This window comes from Sylvia atricapilla, chromosome 3, assembly GCF_009819655.1.
Source record: "Sylvia atricapilla isolate bSylAtr1 chromosome 3, bSylAtr1.pri, whole genome shotgun sequence".
Taxonomy (NCBI): Eukaryota; Metazoa; Chordata; class Aves; order Passeriformes; family Sylviidae; genus Sylvia; species Sylvia atricapilla.
In genome coordinates this window covers 33,678,173-33,699,770 of record NC_089142.1, presented here as the reverse complement: position 1 = coordinate 33,699,770, position 21,598 = coordinate 33,678,173, and the positions used below count along the sequence as shown (strand labels likewise).

The window sequence follows — 21,598 nt, the reverse complement described above, 5'->3', positions numbered from 1 at the left end:
GCATCAAATAAGTGACAGCTTTTCAGCTTTTCCTATAGAAATATAGCCAAAATACTAGGGAAAAGGAAGAGTTGGATTCTTTGATTGTTTGCAAGAAAAAAAAACCCCACAAGCCACTTCTTTGGTTACTCTGTATTTGTACTATTGAGATTGTGTGTTAAATGAGAGTAATAAATGTAATACTGTCTATCAAAGGAAATTATTGCTTTTTTTTAGGGTTTTAATTTGAACTAGTTAATGGATTTATAAAAAACACTGACTGAACTGTTCTTATGGGATACTTCTTTGCATGAATTTTGGTTTTCTTTATCTAAAAGATAGTGCAATTTAAATAGTATGCAGTTTGGAATAGCTTGTCATATGTACTGAATGCAAGAGAGAACAGGATCGAGGGTCAATGTTTGGAACTCTAGCTGAATTTTGCTGTTAAATAAAATAGAGGATATCAGGGACTATTCTACTTGGTCACCAACTGGTGTTTCAAAAGGTGTAGATCTTTGTCTTGGTTCCTATTTGCCAGCTGTGTGTCAATGCCCTGGTTGTTCCTGGACATTGTAATTTCCCTAATTACCTCTGTTTAACTACCTGAGCACTATTGATAATGTTTATGGAAAGAGAGGAATGGTGCAAATGAAGAAGCATTTTTCTGAGACGGAAAACTAAAGCAGTGTGCAGGAGTTCCTCAAATTTCTCAGCTTTCCAGTAATACAGTAAGAACCTGCTGAAGTACTGGCAGTTCTGTTCTCCTGTGAAACAGAGCTTCACCTGTCCTCCAGGTTACTGTGCTGCCTTTTCTTAAGTCATCCCTGAGAAAACATATTTGAAACACTATAAGACATATGATTGATTTAAGGGGGTTTTATAAGTGCTGAGTGTCCACTGGTATCATGGTTTTGTATATCAGTAGTATGTAGTTCATAAGTTGCCTATTATTTTGTAAGTAAATCTAAGTCAACCTAAATTAATAAGTAAATATTTTGTGATGCAAGGGCTGTAGATATTATATAAAAATCTTAATGTCTTTAAGAGACTTTTAAACTTTAGAAGGAAAAATATGTTAGTTACTTGAGTACCACCTGAAGTAAACCAAAGTTGTTAAGCAGTGATGTTGCATAAACACAAATGGTGACATATACATGGTTTAGTTTGCTCTTACGAAAGCTTTACCTTAATGGTTGGGATGGTTCTTGAAATGGAGGACTTGACAAGGACCTTATTTTCAAAGGCATTAACAGTAGTGACTTCTTCAGTATTATTGTTATTTGGGAACTGGTGATTTTATTAGGTCTTTTGCCCTTGAAAGGAAAGCAGTTCAGTTCACCTTGCATATAGGGTTCCTGTAGTTCTGCTTTAAGGCAATTGTGGGTAAAATAATATAATCAGGAAGGATTGTTAGAGTAGATGATCAGCGTCATCAAACATGAAACTGGTTCATGGGTATTTGTTCAGAAGTTTGAACAGATGTTAATTGCTTTGCTGCAATCAATTCTTGACTGAGAAACTTGGACAGATTTTATACAAATGCTTAAGTAATGGTTTAACTTCAAAAATGTGATCCTCAATCTGAGTTATTTTCTTAACATAGTTACTGTTTTAATTTTGTATTTTATTCCAAGTAGTCAGTTTTTCTTACTCTATTTCTTCTTCTCTTTTTTTTTTTTTTTTTTTTTTTTTTTTTTTTTTTTTTTTTTTCTTTTCTTTTTTTTTTCTTTAAATATGTCTGCCTTTTAGGCTACCTGTTCAGCTCTGGAAATGCCTATCCATTCTGACATACTACAGATAATTGTGGATTACTTGTATACAGATGAAGCTCTTGCCATAAAAGGTGCCATTAATATATTTTCAACTTGAACTCTTTCAGTTTTTGTATTTTTAAAATATAAAGTCAAAGCAATATACTTGTGCTGGACTTATATTTTAAAAAAATCTAGATCCTTGATTCTTTCTTGAGAATTTGTGGGTATAGCAGTACCCCAGGCCTTGGTTTACCTTTTCTTTAGTTTGTCAAATTGCAGTTTTCCTTTTCCGTCCTTCTGTTGCTTCAAAAATGGGCTGTTGATGCTCTTCTAAGCTATTCCTTTTGCTGTGGAAATCCTATCAAAATTTGCAAAGCCATTGTATTTGTGCTTTAGTAAAATCTCATTGAAGCTGTATGTTTTATAGTTGCTTTTGTTTTGCCCCAAGTGTTTACATGATGCTTTGTTTTCCAGATTCTCAAAATGTGGAATTCATATGTAATGTTCTTGTGGTAGCAGACCAGCTTCTTATATCCAGACTCAAAGAAATCTGTGAAGTAGCCATTGCAGAAAAACGTGAGTCCTCTCACATGTACTATAAAGGATTAGAGAATAAAAAAATGGTATTTTTAGATTTCTTGCCTTTTGCACCACAAAATCTGTGTATCTTCCTTTCAAGTGATTATGTTTGGATGTTCATTGCACATCTGCTAATAATTGCTTCTTTAGTCTGAGCAATATTCTAGGTTAGCATAATCTTCCATTCCTTATGCATCTTCTTCATCTGATGCTCTTTAATAAAAAATAAGTTAAAAAAAAGAAAAAAAGCTAACCTCCCCCAAAGCCCAGTGAAACCTTTATTTCACTGAATTAAAATTTCTTTTCTTTCAATTATGATAAAATAAATTCTGTTTCTATTTCTGTCTTTGTGTTTGGTGTTCCTTCTCTCCTCTTTCATTCCCCTTATATTTTCTTTCTCTATACTAAATTGGAACATTTGGAAGTTTGAGAACTGTTTATGCTGTATATAAAAATTGCTGTTTTTTACTTCTTTTCTTTTTTGTTTTTCACTCCTGGGTTTTAGTACTTTGAAACTGATCTGTTTGTGAGTAGGGCTTTTTAGTTCTTTGAGGCAGCCATTGCACACAAGCTGCGACAAAGTTACAGGGAGGTTCCTATAGTTTATGGCCATTTGAGCATTAGCATTTTTAGGAATGGGGTAGTGTATGATACTTTTCAATAACTAGATCATGCTGCACAATAAATCTTAAAATGGCTGCTTGATACTACAGCAAATTACCTAATTTGGTTTGTTGTGTTTTGTTTCTGCAGTTACCTTAAAGAATGCTGCTGAGCTGTTGGAGTTCTCAGCAATGTATAATGCTGAACAGCTAAAATTGTCCTGCTTGCAATTTATTGGACTCAATATGGCAGCTTTGCTTGAGGCAAGGTAAGCAGGAATGCAAGTGCGTTCATGTATTAGTTGTAAAATTTATATATCCCAAAAAGGTAAAAGGATTGGAATAACTAATATGGACAGCTTAATGTTAAAATGTAACTGAATGCTGCTAAAGTTAAAGATTGGCTCATTTTTGTCAGTTAGAGAGAGAGAAGCTAGTTAAATATCTGTACTATACCAGTTCTATAGTACAAAACCATATGTTATGGTCTGGCATGAAGAGCCTCTCTTGAATTCAGTGGGCTTTAATGTTAGGTCTAGTCTTTTTTGGGGTTTTAAAAGTGTTTTTGAAGATGCATGAAACTGCTATGGGGCTTTTCCCTCCATCTGGACGTTGTTTGTTAGAGGGATGGGGATTATTGTGGGGTTTTTTTATTTGTTTTAGGATTGTTTGTTTGGGTGTGGTTTTTTTTTAAACATGGTTGATAGGATACATATTTGATTTATTTTAAGTAGGTGCATTATATAGCTGCTTCATTTTCCTAAGAGAATGGGCCTGTCATCTGGTAGTCTTTTTGCTTTAACATCTGCAGTGAGAGCTGAACAAATTCATTTATCCATGGCTTCCACAGTGGTTCTTCTAAAGTTCTGAGAAGCTGAAGGTGTGCTCTGGCCTCTCTTCTCTTTTGAAAAGGCCTTCAGGTTGCTTCCTAAGTACATATCATCTTCTCAGAGCAAACCTTATCAGCACTGATTCAAGTTCTTTTCTACCAAAACCTTAAAAAAAACCACAAAAAAACCCAGTCAAAAAAAACCCAATCTATTTTGTTAGTCCTCTCTGTCTTTTTTGTCAGACTTCTTTTCACTTGTAGAAGTTCTTAAAGATCTGAAACATTTCAAAATGCCAGGATTTTGTTGCCACATCACACACCAGCTTCAGCTGGATCCCAGATACAGGAGTTCATTCATATTAGCAATTTCCTTCCTTACCTCTTTATAAAATCTAAACATTCTAACCTTTGATTGTGAAGAGAAGAGTAAAAATCTAGTAATATTGCCTTAAATATTATTTGGAATTCAGATTTGTTTCATCTCAAGCCTAGAGAGAACATTCAACATTCTTACTATGATTTACAGTATTTACATTTTAGTGAAAACCTGAAAATGTTAGTATTGGCTAGAAGGATTTTTAATTTAAGAAACCTGAGAGAGAACTAAGTCCTGACAGTTTTTTTGCAAGGAGAACTGCTCACATGGACAAGACAGTTCTGTTGAGTCAAGGTTTTTACTGTAGTATGGTTTTTTGGCATACATGTCAATGTTGTGTTTGAGGCTTATGGAGAATTTACATAAATTTGGAGTGTTTAGATTCATGTCAGGAAGCCAGTATGCAGAAACAGGTAAAGCAATGGCAAATTCTGGATAACAACTATATAGGTCTGTTTTGGCTGTGACCTTAGGTAAAGGTATGTGGGAAGGTTGTGTATTTAATCCTGCTCTACAACAAAGGTATTGATTAGTTTTTATTGTGTTCAGTGTCTTCCTTTAGACTCTGACCACCATGAATGAGTGATAATACCTGTAGGTGAGATTCATCCAAAATGTTCACTTGGATTTTTCATCAGTGTGATTTTTTTATAAGCTGTTAAGATTAATTTTGTTTTTATAATAAAGATAAATGTTTTTTTAGGACTCTGGATGTCTTAAGTGATGAAGTTGTAAAGGATCTTTCTATTTATTACAGGAAAATGGTAAGTTGTACAACCTGAGTGTAAGTTGGCTAGTTGTAAAATGAGAATAGATGAGTGATAAATACATACTTGCAGAGTCTGTAGATGACAGGCTGAAGTGGGCCATCTGACTCAAAAGATAAAGTTGTCTGCTGTTATTATCAGTCTCAAGGAATTCTTACTTCATTATCCACTAGCTACTGCTGCAACAGTGTTGTGTCATTTAAATTAATTCATTATACACATTAAACATATTCATGTTTTGTAATTAACAGTTGTTGAATGGAACAGCATATGCAAAACATACTGAAAAGAGCATCCCTACTTAGAAGAAAGTTCAAAAGTTCAGGGTGATCGTATAGATGTTAAAATCACTAAGAAGAATAATGTCAAAATTGAACTGTAATGCAATAGTGAAAGCCAAGACACATTATAATTCAGTATTCTCTAACTGTAAAAGATAAATGTTTGCAAAATCTTGAAGCATTTTTCGCCATAAGTTAACAATAGATAAAACATGGGCATTTTGAGTCTGTCACTTAAGATATTTCTCCAGTTTTGCTTAAAGATGTAACTTAAGTTTATAATCTTGTTAAGTAATTAATTACCTGATCTGTGAAAGTCTTTTAAATGATGATTGGTTTTGGTCCTCTTACATAAATTTGCTAGCTTACAGCTTAAGTGAAACTTAATGCAATGTCTTTTACAACTGCAGATTCCAGCTATGGTCAGGAGGGTAATTACTCCATATCCAGATGGACCTGACATAAGTTCTTTTGAGCCTGAAGAAGGAGAGAACTTCATCTTTTTAAGGGAAGAAATGAATACAGAACAAAATTCTCAGTAAGTATCTGGTTTTCATCAATATTTTTAACTAGATGAACTGTGTGTGGTATTAATAAACATTTGCATTGGTGCCTGACTGCATTTAAGTTCAGAATTAAATTATTAAGAAATGGAGATTTCAATGACTGTTCTCAGCTTCCTTAAGTCTTTGAAAATGTTGCAAAACCGCAGCAGAGCACTTTCAATTTATAAGTAGCATGTGAGTAAAGGTTGCAAAATGAGCATTCACAGTGGTGTTTGGGATTCACTGTACTTCACAGCATTAAGAGAAATCAAAAGAGAAAAAACAGACTTGAATATACTACAGATCTGTTTGAAAAATTGTGATAATCTAAATTTCTTGATATTAACAGAATTGTCAAATGAAATACAGAGTTTTGTAGTATAGGATGGATGGTAACAGGCTTCCAAATAGTGAGATACAATATCAGCATGCAGAGGAAACCTCACCTGCAGTACTGTGTACTGTTCTGAGCACTTGTGTCAGGAAAAGTTGCACTAAATGAACTAGTGTAGGTAAGAACTAGTAGATCAAGGAAACTGAGAGGCTATTTTGGATTTAGCTTCGAGCCTTTCAGTGATTTTCCAGGCTGGGTGGTAGCTTCTTGGATAGTCGAAGGATTAAAAAAAAATAGCCATCCGAAGTACTGTAAGGTAGTACTGCAGGAAAGATTAAGTAATTATGTAGTTACTTAAAAAGCTGCTTAAAGAAGCTTTGAAATAGTGGAATGTAGCTGTAATTCATACAATTCTGAATATCTAGTAGTTTTGTTAAAATGAAAGATGCCTTTTATTTGATTTCACTCTTCCTAATAGCATATGTGGGGACATGTGACATTTAGGTAACATCACTCTATCTGCTTTATTGTAAAATTAGTATTATGGCGATGGCAGTGTTTATGCTGGGGAAGAATGAGACCAACTGTGGCAGTACTCCAGTAATTTAGGAGAAAGCAAGAGAGAAAAAAGTGGAGGGTTGTCTGTAATTTGCCCTATGTCAGTTGCTGTGATGTGTAGCAGGTTTAATCTGACCTAGGTGGCAGTGCCAGACTGTGCAGCAGCTGAATCTTCCACTGTCTCAGCAGAAGTCTGTGTGCAGTATAATAGTCCAGAGGCTAGATCTAGATTGGAAAGAGGGTTTTTTTCTCTTCCTCCTGGATTCCTTTTTTTCCCCCAAAATAATTTATGAAATGGTTGTGCCAGGGCCTAAGCAGAGCAGGAGCAAGCAGCTAGTACCAGCTGCTGAGATCAGGTACTATTGCTTGAAGCATAAGTACTGCTGTTGACTGGAAAACGTGACATTGACGTGGGTAGTTCTGAAGGCTCAGTCTCTGTGGCTTTAATACATGTTTGTTTTGTTGTTTTTTTTTTTCTTTCTTTTCCCTATTAGGGAAGCCCTCTTCAAAAAAGCAAGAAGTAAGGCAAAAAAGAAGCCACGAAAACGGTCTGACAGCTCTGGAGGATATAATCTATCAGATATTATTCAGAGTCCAGCCTCTACAGGTCAGTGGGAAAGAGATTCTTTTCAGGTATAAAAACAGAACATAAAGTGTAATATGCAATACAATTGCTATATTGCAAGAAGGAAATCTTAGATTATTTTTTTTCTAGTTAACACTATAGTTGAATTTAAATAGTGAATTTTTAAGATTAGGGTTTTTTTGAAAGGGTGTTTACCATATGAATTTTGTGCCCAAAGTTCAGATAAAAGCATGTATTTTATCAAATAAAGACAGTGCACATTTTCTCATGTGGTTTTAGTAAGTAGAACATCTCCGTTAATGAATTGTGGGATTTTCTTTCTGAAACATAAAGAATATTTTAGCCAGTTTTTATTGAACTGATGGTAAAAGAATTCAAAGGAAAAGTATTGTTTTTATTTGTATATTGTGAGACAGAGGAAGAAAACTGGGAGTAATGTTATTCTGAAAAAATATTTAGGATAGCCAAAAATTTGCTTATACTTACCACTGGCTAGTATTCTGGACTAGGTAAACTTCTGGTTGTTTTCAACTCATATGGAGTGAATAATTTTTGTGTTTGTTAAGCACTGTTTAGTCTGGCTGTTACGATTTAATGGTTCTACTATCTTTTCTTATTTTTAGGCTCAGTAAAACTGGATAAAGCTAACTCAGTAGAATCACTTCCTGAACTTTTAACATCTGACTCTGAAGGTAGTTACGCAGGAGTGGGTAGTCCCAGAGACTTGCAGTCCCCTGACTTCACAAAAGGATTTCATCCAGAGAGGACTGAGGTTGGATTTCCTCTTACCAGTTTTTTTTTGTTTCTGTTTATCTAGTCCATTGAAAGCAGAGTTTGTATTTTAGAGTCTACCTGTGAAGCTGTTGTACTTAAGATGGAGTAGACAACTTTGAGGTGTCAGTGTTTATTTGATTAATAAAATAAAATCTAGTATTTGTTTTGTTTATTCAACAATTTTCTGCCTGATTTTTAGATGAAAGACAAAGTCTGCAGTCAGGGTATGAAACCCCCTCACCCTAACAAGGAGATGAAGTCGTACAAGGGAGCATCAGCATTGATGCAGTCTGTTCCGCAGTCCATTCCCAGTGCCAGACAGAACGCTGCAAGCTCTCCCAATTGGGTAGCAACCAGTTTCAGGTGCAGTAATTCTTACAGTCACTGTTTTACACTTGGTAGTGAAAGCTAATAATGTTCTATCCAGTCTAAAAAGCTATCTGCTCTTCAAAATGGTTGTATGTTACTTGACACGTGAACTCAAGATTTTGATAATTTAATAAAAGGAGTACATTTTGTAATGATTCATTGAGAGGAGCTATGCTATAGATAGTATTCTTTTTTTTAATTGCTTCCAGTCTGTACTTCTAGTATCTGTTTTTATAACACCTAGTTGGTTAATGCTGTGTAAAATACTTGAGAGTTCTTTGTAGAATCATACCATACCAAGCTCCACTGTACTTTGAGATTTTTTAGGCCTTTAAATGGGCTGTAAAAATCAACACAACATGTTTAACTGGTACAATTAAAAAATGGAGTATTATTTTCTATCTGTAAGGAGAGATGGAGGAAGTGCTGCTTATGTTTTATTTCAATGCCTGTCCTTGAATCTAGTTGTAATGCAGCTTAGTTTTCAGATGCCTTTAAGAACACACATTTCAATTTATTATTTTTTATAAAGCTTGGGAATGTCTAGATTTGATTCATGCTCTTTTCTGTGCAAGTTTGAAATTAGGTCATGTATGAAAAAGAGACAGATACACCTGAAGTTTGAGAAGATAGATGTTTGTGTAGCTCTCTGACTGCAAAAACTATTTCATTTATCATGTGAAATAATTTTAATCCTGTACTTGAAAGAGAGATCTAATTCAACCTTCAGGACAGAGCTGTGAGCAGTGCCTCTCTGTAACTTAGCATGAGCATTTGACTACTGAATAAGTATCCTTATTTAGCTATCTAATTTTTTTTAAGTAATCATGGTTTTAGGGATCTAATTTTTTTAGGGATCTAATTTTTTTAAAGTAATCATAGTTCACATCTTTTTGTTTCATAGTATAATGAGTCTTGAAAGTATTTTTATAGTGTGCTTTAAAAATGTATGTATTTATAAAAAGTTTTGTCAGAAACATTTTATTTGAGGTTTGCCATAATTGAGGAAACAGACATAAATTATATAACAGTTACCAATCCTATGTATGATTTAGAGGATTTCAGTGAAGGCTGGAACTGTGGAATGTAAGTAAAAATCAGTGCCTTCTAAGGTAACTTCTTATTTTTCATTTAGCCCTGCCAGCCCCCCTGCTATGGATCTGAGAACCATCATGGAAATTGAAGAAAGTATGCAGAAATGTGGAACCATGCCAAAGGCAAATTCAAGGTTGGTAAAAAACCAAAATCTATAAAAAAAGTGTGATAGGCTAGGTTGTTATGAATTTACTTAGTGGTTTAGGCCATTGAGTTTAAAAAAAGCAGGAGAAAAGTTGTCCTATTTGGTTTTGAACAGCTTTGTTTACTTCATTATGTTGTTTTTCTTTGAACATACAAAATGCATCCATTTATTTTAATCTAGTCTTATTTTGTCAACTACTGCTAAAGAGCAAGTGAGCTAATATCTTAAATAAGTGGTCTGTCCTGCTGAGCCTTTCTGTTTCCAACCAAAAAGAATTAATTCTTGTCCCGAGGACTTTGGGAAGTACTTGTGCATGAGTACTGAATTTGAGAAGATCATTTCTTTTCTTGCATTCTCTGACCTCTCCCAGAACCCATGTGTTGATGTTGACAATTCTTTCAGACAAAAGCAAATGTGCTTCCTTCTTGCAGAAGCATCCCAGAAGACTCAGGGAGATAAATGTGGATTTTTACAAGGCAATGTATTAAACCTAGTGCTGTTTAGCTGCCAACATGAAAGAGAACAGGAGGTGACTTTCATAACCTTTGAGGTGTGGCTTTCTTATGAAGGAGAGTTACCACAGTACTCATGGAACCTTGTAAAGGTTTGCTTGCCAGATAGATTCAGAAACTGCAAACAAAATGGCAGTGACTGAAGAATCCAAATAGGTATGAAAAGAAAATTATTACAGGTAGAAGAAATGGCTCTATGCTGTTGTATATATATATTTTTTATGTATGAATATTTTTGGCTTAAGGGAGCTAAGTTTGACAATCTCTAAAAAAATCACAAGAATGGAAAATAGTCTTCATCTAGTGGTTGTCCTCTTTTGGTGACTTGATTCTAACTCCGCATGTTTTCATTTATGGACATCTATGTGAAGAATACTTCTGTAATGCTTTTCTTTCTGTCAGTCTTGATATTAATTGATTTTTTTTTTTTTTTGCTTCCCAATGTCCCCATCCCTTGCCTTTTGACACTCTAAGCAAAATATATTGGTTAGGAAAGAAGTTATTTCTCAGTTTAATTTGCAGGTTTAAAGGTGAGTCATCTCAAAGGACACTAATCTTACATCTTCTTTCTTTGCAATGTCCATTCACAGCAGAATGGTGTCTCATGGAATCAAGCTTTCTCAGAAGCAAAGGAAAATGATTGCCCTGGCAGCAAAAGATAATGGATCAGTAGCTGGCAGCCCAGAGCCTACCACTCTAGTAACTGCACCACCTCCACCCATGAAAGTTGCAAAACTAGGGAATGTGTGGTATGTTATAAAAATAATATAAATTCTTTTTCTTTGGAGAGTTTCTACATTGAATAGGCATTATTTGTATCTACATTTGGAAGTAATCGAGAAATTCAAAGGGAGTAGGGAAATGCAGTGGGTCACAGTTTAAGTTTTTTGAAATGTTGCTCTCAGTCAGAAGACTGCATCCCATCAGGTGCTTTCCTGTGTACAGTGATGTATTTGCAGATGGAGTCCAAATAAATCATAGAAGAAGAAGAAGATTGAGAACAAGCTCTGAAACTTACTTATAAAGAGGTTATTGAAAACCATTATGAATGGTGTTTTTTCTCTGTCAAAACCATAAAGAAAAATGTTAGCCTTTCCTGGGGGAAGGTCTGGAATGACTTTGGATTAGAGCAAAATTGACCCAAATTAGGGATAACAAAGTTATCTAGGTGTCTTGGAGCTGGAGGGAGCATTGGATGCTTCTAAAAGTTTTTATAATGGAAGAATGTGTAGGAGGTTTAAAATCACTTTGAATGCTGATCAGATACAATTTAAGGGTTTGAGTTATTATTAGTATTGAATACAAAAATAGCTTATCATCACTTCAGTGAACTAGGTTTATAACAAATGTAAGGAGGTGCTTATAACAAATGTAAGGAGGTGCTATGCCAAGTCATGCTTTGCTCTTCACTTTTACTGTTGGTATTGGATAAAAGCATAAACAAAAAAGTTATACATTTCAAACTATGTAAATTTAATGAGTTTAATTATTACAGGATAAATACCTATTTCCATACTCTAAGCATGTACTAAATGTTCATTTAAAGTACATCTAAGTAAATGTGGCCATTTCTCCAGTTTTCAGAAGGTCTAGACTTTTATTGTAGATTACTTTTGTATTGTTACCGTAGAAGAACTGTCAGTCTCCTCTCTCTGTAACTTTGTTGTACCTCCATGGGAGCAAAGGTTTCAGTATACCCATCACTGTCACTCTTAAGCTTTCTGTCTTCTCATTTGATTTTCATCCATGTACACCTAATACTAAAATTTAGGGTCTCATTTACTCCCCCAATCCCTTATGTTTATTCTGTATAATATTGGACAAAGCTCACAATCTTATATTAAAAAGGAAGGACAATGACTTGGTTTGCACTTAAGGATTCAGACTCTTCCTGATCTCTAAACAATAACTGAGACTTTGACAAATGGAGAGACCAGATTTGCAAGGTTTGTCTTCTGAAGTCTAGTGAGTGGATGAATTTGTGTCCTTAAAACTGGCCTCTCAAATGCTTTGAAGAACATGCTACCTGCTTTATACAGGTGATTCTGCAGGTCAAGCAGCAGGTTAATTATGTGCGTTAGCTAATGGAGGTGTCACAGGGCTTTTACAGCTCTGAGGCTTAAAATTTGCTGGGAGAAACTGATGGTTGAATCACATGTTGATGAGCATAGTAAAGACTGAGTTATTCTATCCTTTATTATATTTTAAAAAATACTGCACTATTTGTAATTTTACTGCTAATGTTGTAATTATCCATAAAGACAATGCAATATAAAACTTCTAAAAAATAAATACGGAGTTGTTTATAGAAATAAAATGAGGGTGAAGGAGAATCTCCGTCCTTTTATCAGGTGCAGTGACAAAGTATGAAGGAAATCCTGAGGCACCTGATGTCATACTTGCTTCAGTCTTTAATAGTAAGATCAGTCATTCTCCAGGTATCCAGCCACATGGACTGGAATGAAGCCCCCAGAATCCAAGGGGATGTACTACACCTCTTCGACACACACAGGTCCATGGGGCTGGAAGGGATCAGCCCAAAGGTGCTGAGGGAGCTGGTGTTTGTGACCACTAAGCCATTTTAAATCATTTACCCTGGTTAAATAGAAAGGGCCCAGGTGACTGGAGGTGAGCCAATATGACACCCATCTGAAGAAGAATCAGAAGGACAACATGGAGAACTGCAGGCCTGAGGCCTGACCTCAGCTCCAGGGAGGTTCATGGGGTAGAACATCCTTAGTGCCTTAGCATGGCATGTGCAGAAGAACCAGGTGGTCAGGTCCAGCCATCATACATTTAAGAAAGGCAGGTCCTGCCAGAATAGTTTGACTCATTCATACTACTCTTCCACTCTTTGACAGATAATTCTTTACCTATTGGGTGTTACTTAAACTGCAGACTGCCACGAATTGTTCCTTGCTTTTAAAAAGCAAATAAAGACTGATTTTTGAATATCCCTAGATAAATGTCTCCAGAAAGCATATTGCGCTTTTAAGGTTCTGATTAAACAGTTTTTGGAAAGAGCTGGGCCTACTGTGTTACACAAACCATCTTAGGTGGAAAGGCAGGAGTATATTTCAGGAGGATGGAATCCAATCTAACGCTCATGTGGTCACTGTGCGTGATTCCGTGCGTTCCTACTGCGTTCCTCTGGCTGCTGATCTGGAAAATACTGGTAGCTCAAGAGTTCAAGCACAGAACCAATGGGAGCTATAAGAATTTTTAAAATTAGGCATCGCTGCTGGAAGAAAACATTTATTGAGTAAACTTCAAACTACTTTAGGCAAGTGATCAATTATTTGATTGCCTCTGCTAGTTGTTCAAAGTATTTTTGTGTGTAAGGTAGAATGGTTGTGTTACTCATCTATTCTAATATTATATTTGCAGTGTTAGTCTGTAAATTCACATTGGACTCTTAAGTGCATTTGGCAGTTGACTGAGCTTTCCACACATGCAACATAGTCAAAGCCATAGAAATTGTGTTCCAGTGAAATCAGATACTCAACTTGGATGTTGAATGCAGTGAAGTACACTTGCCAGAAGGGTGTGGGACCTTCTGACTTTTTTTGGTTGACTGAAAGTCTGTCATACACTATGCCTTTTCCACCAAAAGAAACCTCCAGTTTCATAGTTTTTGGGAAACTGAACCTGGGTTTCCTGCTTTGAAGAAAAGTGAAACTGGAAGGGAAAAATAAAATATCGCTCTAGTAATACTTTGAAAAAATGTTTAAAGTTAACGCATGTTGACTTTATTTGTTCTCTAAACCTACTTTGATCAAGGGAGTGGGAGTGTTCCTTACTTATTTTGGGCCTTTTTTAAACTCAGGAGAGTCTACTGCTTTTGAAGACCAGAGGCATGAAGAAATCTCAAGTTTCTCTTGAGAATTAATAATTGTGTATCCTGATGTCTAGGTTGTCAGTTTGACATTATTCCAGCTCATACTTAACATCAGCTGCTGTTTTGTAACTCCATGCTTTGATGGTTTGCAGTTACAGCTTAGAAAAACTTTAGTCATATTCCACTTTAAAAAAAAATGCATAAATTAGTTTTTCTAATTTTGCAAATTAGATAAAAATGACAATGTATCAGGACAAGCTGAAATTTGGAGTTGTCACATGTTAGGAAAATTCTGTACCACTTGTTAGACAAATGATTTTAACCCATAAAGAATTTTTTTGGGTAGGTTCACAAATTGAGAATGACACAGGTGATTTTTTTGAGAGATGCTGTTTGTGGGTTGCTGCCTTTTTTTTTTTTTTTTTTTTGGCTCTCTGTTGCAAGTAGATCTGATTGCAGTACAGAATTTTCAGGGAAATGGGTAAATCAAATCAAAATAGGCTACTTAAAATGTTACTAGCAGAAGCAGCTTCTATGATAGCAGGTCCCATGGACCATATGCCTACTCAGTGTAATAGTTTTGGGGGAGGCCTGGTCAAGCACTTCCCTGAACTTCTGTGTTCCTGCTGGTGGTGGGAGTAGAGGATGTGCAAAATGACTCTGAGCCCCTCTATCTGGAGGTTCCTGTTCTGCTTTCGATGTCTTCTGTGCTGTTTATCCAATACTTAAATTTAAAAACAATACCCAAACATTGAATCCAAGGTGGTCTGACATCAGACATGGATTTCAGATGCTTTTGTTGTTTTGTTGTAACATTTCAGATACAATGTTTCATTCTTAAAATTCCTTCTTATTTGTTTCCTTAAATTATGTCCCACCTAGATGTAGTTTGAAAATCCTTGACTTGAGATGCTGCACTCTTAATGGCATTTGCACAAACAGTTGGCATTGTATAAATAACTTGTTTTACTTCAGTAGTGTTTATAAATGGTCTCTTGTTTCTTTGAGTGATAATAAGCAGAGCTGTTCTTTCAGAATGTATTTTGTGTATTTTGCAATAAGTGGAACTGCTATGCTTAGTAAAGTTAAATATAAGTAAATATATGAAGAATTAATTGCAAAGCTTTGATAGATAAGAGAATTCTATAAACAAAAAGACTTTGGGTTTGGGAAGTGTTTATAATATGTAAGATGCTAAATTGCCATATTTTCATAATAGTTTATTTTTGAAAGATAATATGCAGGCTCTAATTTAGTAACTTATTCTTGAACAATTAAAAAAAAAAAAAGGGTATCAGTTTTATTGAACTTTACTGTGGATTAAGGGATTTGTAGAGCCTCCAACAGGTCTCTCATTCACCTTGAGAAGAAAAGATCAGCTGTACTTGACTTTCACATGGTGGTAAACTGCTTGTGTTAGATTGACAGTACCTGGAGCATTGTGATTTATGAAAATACTTTTCAAGGACTAGTACTGTTAGAAAAGGTACAGCCTGTCTAAGACAAGCCATCTGTGAAAAACAAATTGCTTTGTAAGAGGCTGAGGTGGGGGAAATAGGTGAAGGGGTGGGGTTTGAGTTTTTTAATTTTTTTTTTATTCTAATGCAATTTCAAAACTATTGGCTTCCTCTGTCCTCATAGATACTTATTTCTTGTTCTTTACCTATATGACCCAAAATTACATATTTTAGCAAATAGGCTCTAGCAGGATATTGGATGTATACAAAACCAAAGTAATAATGTATTATAGTAAGCAGAAAGGCCTTTCTGCTATCTGAATCATGGAATAATATGGAGTCTTGGAAAGTGCAAGTATAAAGTACATTGTTTTTGATTCATTTTTGTTTTTAAAAAGGTCATCTTCATTACATTCTGCCTTGCCAAAGCCATTCCGTGATCTTGTGATGGAAGAAGAAAAATGTATGAGTGTGAATAATTCACCTGGTACTGGTATTAAAAGAAGTGGATATAAAGGATCTGAGGATTCATCAGTCCAAAACACCATAAGGTAAAAATGTATTTTTTTCTAATTGGTCAACCATTATACAAGAAGCACAGTGACCCGTTAAATTTCTTGAAATAAGAAACAATAAAAAATTTATTTAAAAAGAGCATTCTTCTGATGATTCTGTTAATAAGATTTTATGAATGAGCTACTCAAGAATAGAAAGCTTTAAAGACAAACAATTTATTGCCACTGCTAACATTTTGTTTCAGGTTCAAAGAGTTTGTATTCATATAGATGGATGTGTGTGTGTGTGTATATGAAAAAAATGTTCAGGCTCCAAACAAAATATGTCTGTATGTGTTTGTTTGCATATGTATGTATAAAATGATAAACCTCTGTTTTCTAACCTCTCTAGAGATTAGGTATTTGTGAACATTCCAATATGGCATTCATGAAACATTTTGTTGAGGAGTATTTCTTTGTAACCTGTGTGAATAAAACCAGTTTATTCAAACACAGTTCTGGCATTTCCTAATCTGAGTTTTCTTATAAGATGATTTAATTGTTTTAGTGCAGTTTTTCATTGATTAAGCGGGCTTACAGAAACACTGATGCGCTGGTTATGTCTCTGTATTATAATTACCGTGGGGCTACAGTTCTAAGGACAAAAATAAGGCACATGTGAATTATATCTGTAGTTATTAGACAATACTGCTCTTTGGTCAAGACGTTTTAGCCATGCATCCTCTTGCTACCTCCAACAGAATCCCTATTCTGGGTTAAAATAACTGCTTAAGCTAAGGAAAGAATCTCAGTCTTAATCTTGAAGGTCTGAATTGCCCACCCACCTGCATCTCTTCCCCCTATCATCAGGAACTTTGAATACTAGACATTTCAAATATATTAAAAAGCAGAGAGCCTGCAAATCTTACAGACTTTACCACCTACTATCTGGAAGCTCTGCAGGCCAGCTGTCGCACTGTGGTTGGGAAGCCAAGTGTGACAGCACAACTGACTGACTGGTGCCTTCCCTGGCAAAGGCACAGCCCCAGTGTGCCAGGGGAGGTGAGCAGGGCAAGCTCTGTGACAGAAACCAGGATGAGCCACAGTCTCTGAGCACTGACAGGTGCATTGGGATCAGGCAAGGTTGACATGAAACCTGCAAATCAAATCAGGCAAAGGGACAGCAAAGCTGGACTTGGCCATAGCTGCAGCATAGCTCAAGAAAGGCCTGAGGGACTGAGTTTAAATGCTGCTCTTGAGTAAAGAGGGGGAGCTTCTGTAATCCTTCACACAACTCTTCTTACAACACAGCTTTAGAGCAGCCTGACTCAAGTTTATGCAGCTGTGCTGAGGGATAAGTTTGTAGAGCTGTTGTTGCACAAGGAGCTGTGTCATTATCTGGCTGTTTTTCTTATGAATTCCTGTTCCATTTTCCTCCAATAACTGACTCCTCTGTAGGGAAAAGAAAGTTCTGGTGAGCCTCACTTTTGGTTGTTCAGCTTGCATAAAATCTGGTGTTTCCCTAGGACAGAAGTAGTATATGTTTTACTGCTATGTAAAAAACAAAATGAGGGTAGAAATGTAGGATCATTGTGTATGGAATAGTGTCTGAGGAGAGAGGTAGGAGGCATTCCTCAGGAGCAGAGTGATAAAGCTGAAGTTACTGTGGTGAGTGGAGGTGTGGGGACATGAAACACAAATCTGCAGAGCAGGTATTGTTCTTTTTGGTGCTAGCACAATAATAAAACTGTCCATCATATGGGAGATGCCTAGGGCTGGTGATAAGAGAATTTGCACTGGATGCTATTATTAGCTTTGTCACAACAACTCTGTAATCTTCATTAAGTCATTTATTTTGATTTTTCATTACCCTGTCTCATCTGTGCAGTCTGGCCAGTCTGCATGCTCTTGAAGTGGACTATTTGAGCTGAGTCTGTGTCTAATACATTAAATATCTGAACATGATGCATTAAGCTAGTGGAAGCCTAGTAGATGGCTAAATTGACTATGACCACTTTGAAAAGAAGGCACCTCCAAAGCTGTTACAGGTTGTTTTTGCATTGTGTCTGAAGGTGCTTATTTCTTATGTGGTAAAGAGTCTAAGTGACTAGTTCTTCATCTGAAACTAAGGAGTGGAGTTTCTAGTTTGAGGTAATTTTATTTTTTGACTGTACAGTTTTGTGACAGTAGCCTCTGATTTTTACCTGTGGCATTTAAGGGCTATTTCTGTGAAGATTAATTATTCATACCCTTACTCCTTCCTTCTTAAGGGAAGGAAATCAAGCGAATGAAGAGCATAAGCAGTCCTCACCTGTTGATGTCAGACTTGGTGATGGGACACTGAAGATACTTGCATGACATAATGTTCCTGCTTTGTCTTTCTCCCTTGGATGAACTGTGCACTAATTAAACTGACAATTTTCTTTGCTCTCTGGATGAGGGTATTTTGGATGGTGATGTAAGCATTCTTCTATGTACAGTCATCTTCCAATTTCTGCAGCACAGAATTTTTTTTTTTGTAAACCATGTCATGAATTGTGGTGATTTGAACTGCATTTAATCCAGAGGCAGATCATCCCAAAACTGTGGTACATGGATGTGGCTGCATTGTTTCCAGAGGCACCTCATCCTTGGGAGTTACACTGTGCCTGTGTAGTCCAAACTAAAAACATAGCCCTGACATAACTTAATTGTGGCAGCCTGACTTGTCTTCACTGTGTTACTCCAGGGAGCAGTGAAGAGTCTTAGTGGAAACCAGTATCTGCAGCTTCATGTGGGAATGGCCTAGTTCTGTCATGGCTAATAATGAGCTAATATGCAGCACATGACTTAAATGGTATAGCAAAGCCCAGGAGGTTCTGTGGGAGACGAGGCTTTGTGTTCTTTTTCTGAGAGCAGTTATTAGATCAGGGAGGCACCAAACCTGACTTGGCGTCTCATGAACAAATACTCAGGAAACACTAGGGAGCTGAGGGCTAGGACGTTTTGGTGGCTGCACAAGAGTCATGACAAGTTCAGCCAACTGAGTTAATCAGGTTGGTTCAGTACTGATGATACTTGGCTGGTTTATTTCCATGCAGAACCATTTATGTGTCTGCATCAGTCTTAACTTTTAAGACTTCCAGGTTTCTAAGTTCTGTATTTTTGAGGCTTGTTTCCCATTTTTTCTGTGTGTGCTAGCTTCACATTTCCTATGTATTCCATTTCTCCTAGTCATTTTGATGCTAGCTGAGGAATTAATTTAGCATGTTGAAATATCTGCAGTTGATTTAATATCTAGACTGAGTGTCTTGTTAGCAAGAAACACAGATGTACGTATGTACAAACAGCTTAAAATGCCTGGACTTCTTCCTACATCTTAAAGCCCCACTGGCTTTAAATGAGGGAGATGATACAGGTATTTACTTATCTTTTAATTTACTTTTATTTACTTATCACTGGATTATGCTGTGGTGCTGGAACTATTAATTCCAGATTTGGGAAATTCCTGTTGAGGCAATTTTTTTGTTGTTGTTGTGTGGTTTTTTTTGCTTGTTCGTATAGAAGTCATCAGGTTTGTTAAGTGTAACAGTCCAGTTGGGTTAATTTGTAGTAGTGCTGTGAGTTCTTTGGATTCGCAATGGAAAGAAGAGTGTAACTGTCAAATCAGTTATTGTCAAATGTGCTCGAAGGTGAATATTATTAAAGCAGGTGGAAAAAGATAAAATTGAGAGATAATATCAGTATAAAAGCACAGAAGGCTGCCTTCATCTCATCTTCTTCCTCCTTTTTTTTTTTCCTGCCTTTCAATGTTATTTTCTTTAAGTGCAGTAAAAGCTGGAAGCTAATTTATCATAAAATGGTTTGGGTTTAAAGGGACCTTAAAGATCATCTTGTTGCAGCCCTCCTGCCAGGGATGGGGACACCTACCACTAGACCAGGTTGCTCAGAGCTCCATCCAGCCTGACCCTGAATAGTTGCAGGGATGGTGCATCCACAGTTTCTCTGGACAACCTGTGCCACTGCCTCACCACCTTCACAGTGAAGAAGTTCCTCCTAATATCTAATCTAAACCTACACTCTTTCAGTTTGAAGCCTTGTTGTGCCATTACATGTGCTTATAAAATGTCCCTCTCCATCTTTCTTGCAAGGTCTCTTCATGTATTGGAAGGCAACAGTTTAGTCACTCTGAAGCCTTCTCTTTTCCAGGCTAAAAGAGCCCAACTTTCTCAGCTTTCACCTAGATGGAGAGGTGCTCCATACCTCTGATCATCTTGGTGGCCTCCTCTGGACTTGCAGCAAGGTCCAAGTGGTTTTTTGTGCTGAGGACCCCAGCGCTGCATGCAGCTAAAAAATAGTGCCCTGCTTTGAAATCACAGAATAATTTTGATTCTGTAGTTTAGCCTCCTGCTCAAAATAAGTCAAACTAGATCATGTTACTCAGGACCTGGCCTGGTTGAGTTGTGACTGCTACCAAGTTTGAAAGTACCCCAGAATTTTGGACAACATGTTTCAGTGGATAATCATCTCTATATGTTTTTTTTGTTTGGTTTTTTTTTGTTTTTCCTTTTATCTCTGGGATTTACTATTTTGCCTCTTGTGTATGTTGCCTCTAATCTGTCATTGTGTACCTCTAAGAAGATTCTTGCTTCATCTTTTCTCTATCCTGCAGTTAAGTAGTTGAAGGCAGCAATGAGATCTCCCCTTTGCTGCCTTTCTTTAGGATTAACAAAACACATTTTTCCTAATCCTGGACTTGTTCCGACCTGACAGCATCCTTCTTGTATTGAGGAGCCCAAAATTGAGAATAATACTCTACTTAGACAAAGAACATAAAGGCTCTTGCCTGCCTTGCTACAGTGTTGCTAGCACAACCCAGCACAGTTAGCTGTCTCGGCTGCAAGGGCACTGGCTGGTAACATTTTCCACTTGTTGCCAGCCAGGACTCTGCAGGGTCTGCTTTCTTTGTGTTGAGCTGCATTCTAGGCAGTCAGTCCCCGCCTGTCCTGCCTCATGATGCTGTTCTCTTCCAAAAACATAACTTTGCACTTGTCTTTGAAATTCATTGGTTCTCAGTTGCCCACCTCTTCAGCCTCTGGAGGGCTTCTGAAAGGCAGCCTGACATCCAGAACATGCACCATTCCCAGCTGCTCCACAGCCAACTGTGGGCTGCTGAGGGTCTGTTCTGTTCTATTCTGTTCTACCAAAGATGCTTAACAGGATTGGTTCCAGTATCAGTCCCTGAGGACCCCCACTTGGTTTCCAGCTGGGCTTTGTACAGCTAATCCATTTCCAGACCATTTTCCACCCGTCTCTTAGTCCAGTTACTCAGTCCATATTTTTCAGACCAAGTATAACAATGTATGACCTGGCAATGTGCATTGTTTGTTTTGTGAGAAAAATTATGTTTTGTGACAAAAAGCTCAGCACGTTTAATTTAAATCCATTTTTGATGATGGATGATAGAGTAGAGATTTTTTTGAAATCTTGCCCTTACTACTTAGTGGTAGGATTAATTTTTTTTGTTATCCTTGGAATGGCATTCTGGGTAAAATATTTCAGACAGTGAACTCAGTAGTTACTGGAATTCTCTTAACTTTCTATAGATTTCTTTCTGTTTTATCCAAGAGCTTGTGGCCACTTAAAAAGGATTACCAAAAGCATTGAAGAAAATCGAGAGTGATTTATTTAATACAGCAACACCCTTAGAGTTGTTTACAGTGCCATAGAATAATTCAAAAA

At 36.5% G+C, this 21,598-nt stretch overlaps 1 protein-coding gene across 2 annotated transcripts in view; it reads left to right on the top strand.

The window, feature by feature from the left end:
- IBTK (inhibitor of Bruton tyrosine kinase) overlaps positions 1 to 21,598 on the top strand; it is a 54,377-nt gene that overhangs the window by 27,827 nt on the left and 4,952 nt on the right. The window contains exons 16-26 of one of the 2 annotated variants that reach the window (XM_066315072.1): positions 1,732 to 1,825; positions 2,211 to 2,312; positions 3,069 to 3,186; positions 4,826 to 4,886; positions 5,581 to 5,708; positions 7,102 to 7,214; positions 7,817 to 7,965; positions 8,167 to 8,330; positions 9,472 to 9,564; positions 10,682 to 10,837; positions 15,782 to 15,934. In XM_066315072.1, the coding sequence (XP_066171169.1) occupies positions 1,732 to 1,825; positions 2,211 to 2,312; positions 3,069 to 3,186; positions 4,826 to 4,886; positions 5,581 to 5,708; positions 7,102 to 7,214; positions 7,817 to 7,965; positions 8,167 to 8,330; positions 9,472 to 9,564; positions 10,682 to 10,837; positions 15,782 to 15,934 (1,331 nt within the window). Of the gene's footprint in view, positions 1 to 1,731; positions 1,826 to 2,210; positions 2,313 to 3,068; positions 3,187 to 4,825; positions 4,887 to 5,580; positions 5,709 to 7,101; positions 7,215 to 7,816; positions 7,966 to 8,166; positions 8,331 to 9,471; positions 9,565 to 10,678; positions 10,838 to 15,781; positions 15,935 to 21,598 lie in introns of both variants that reach the window. The other variant, XM_066315071.1, reaches the window with a different exon arrangement.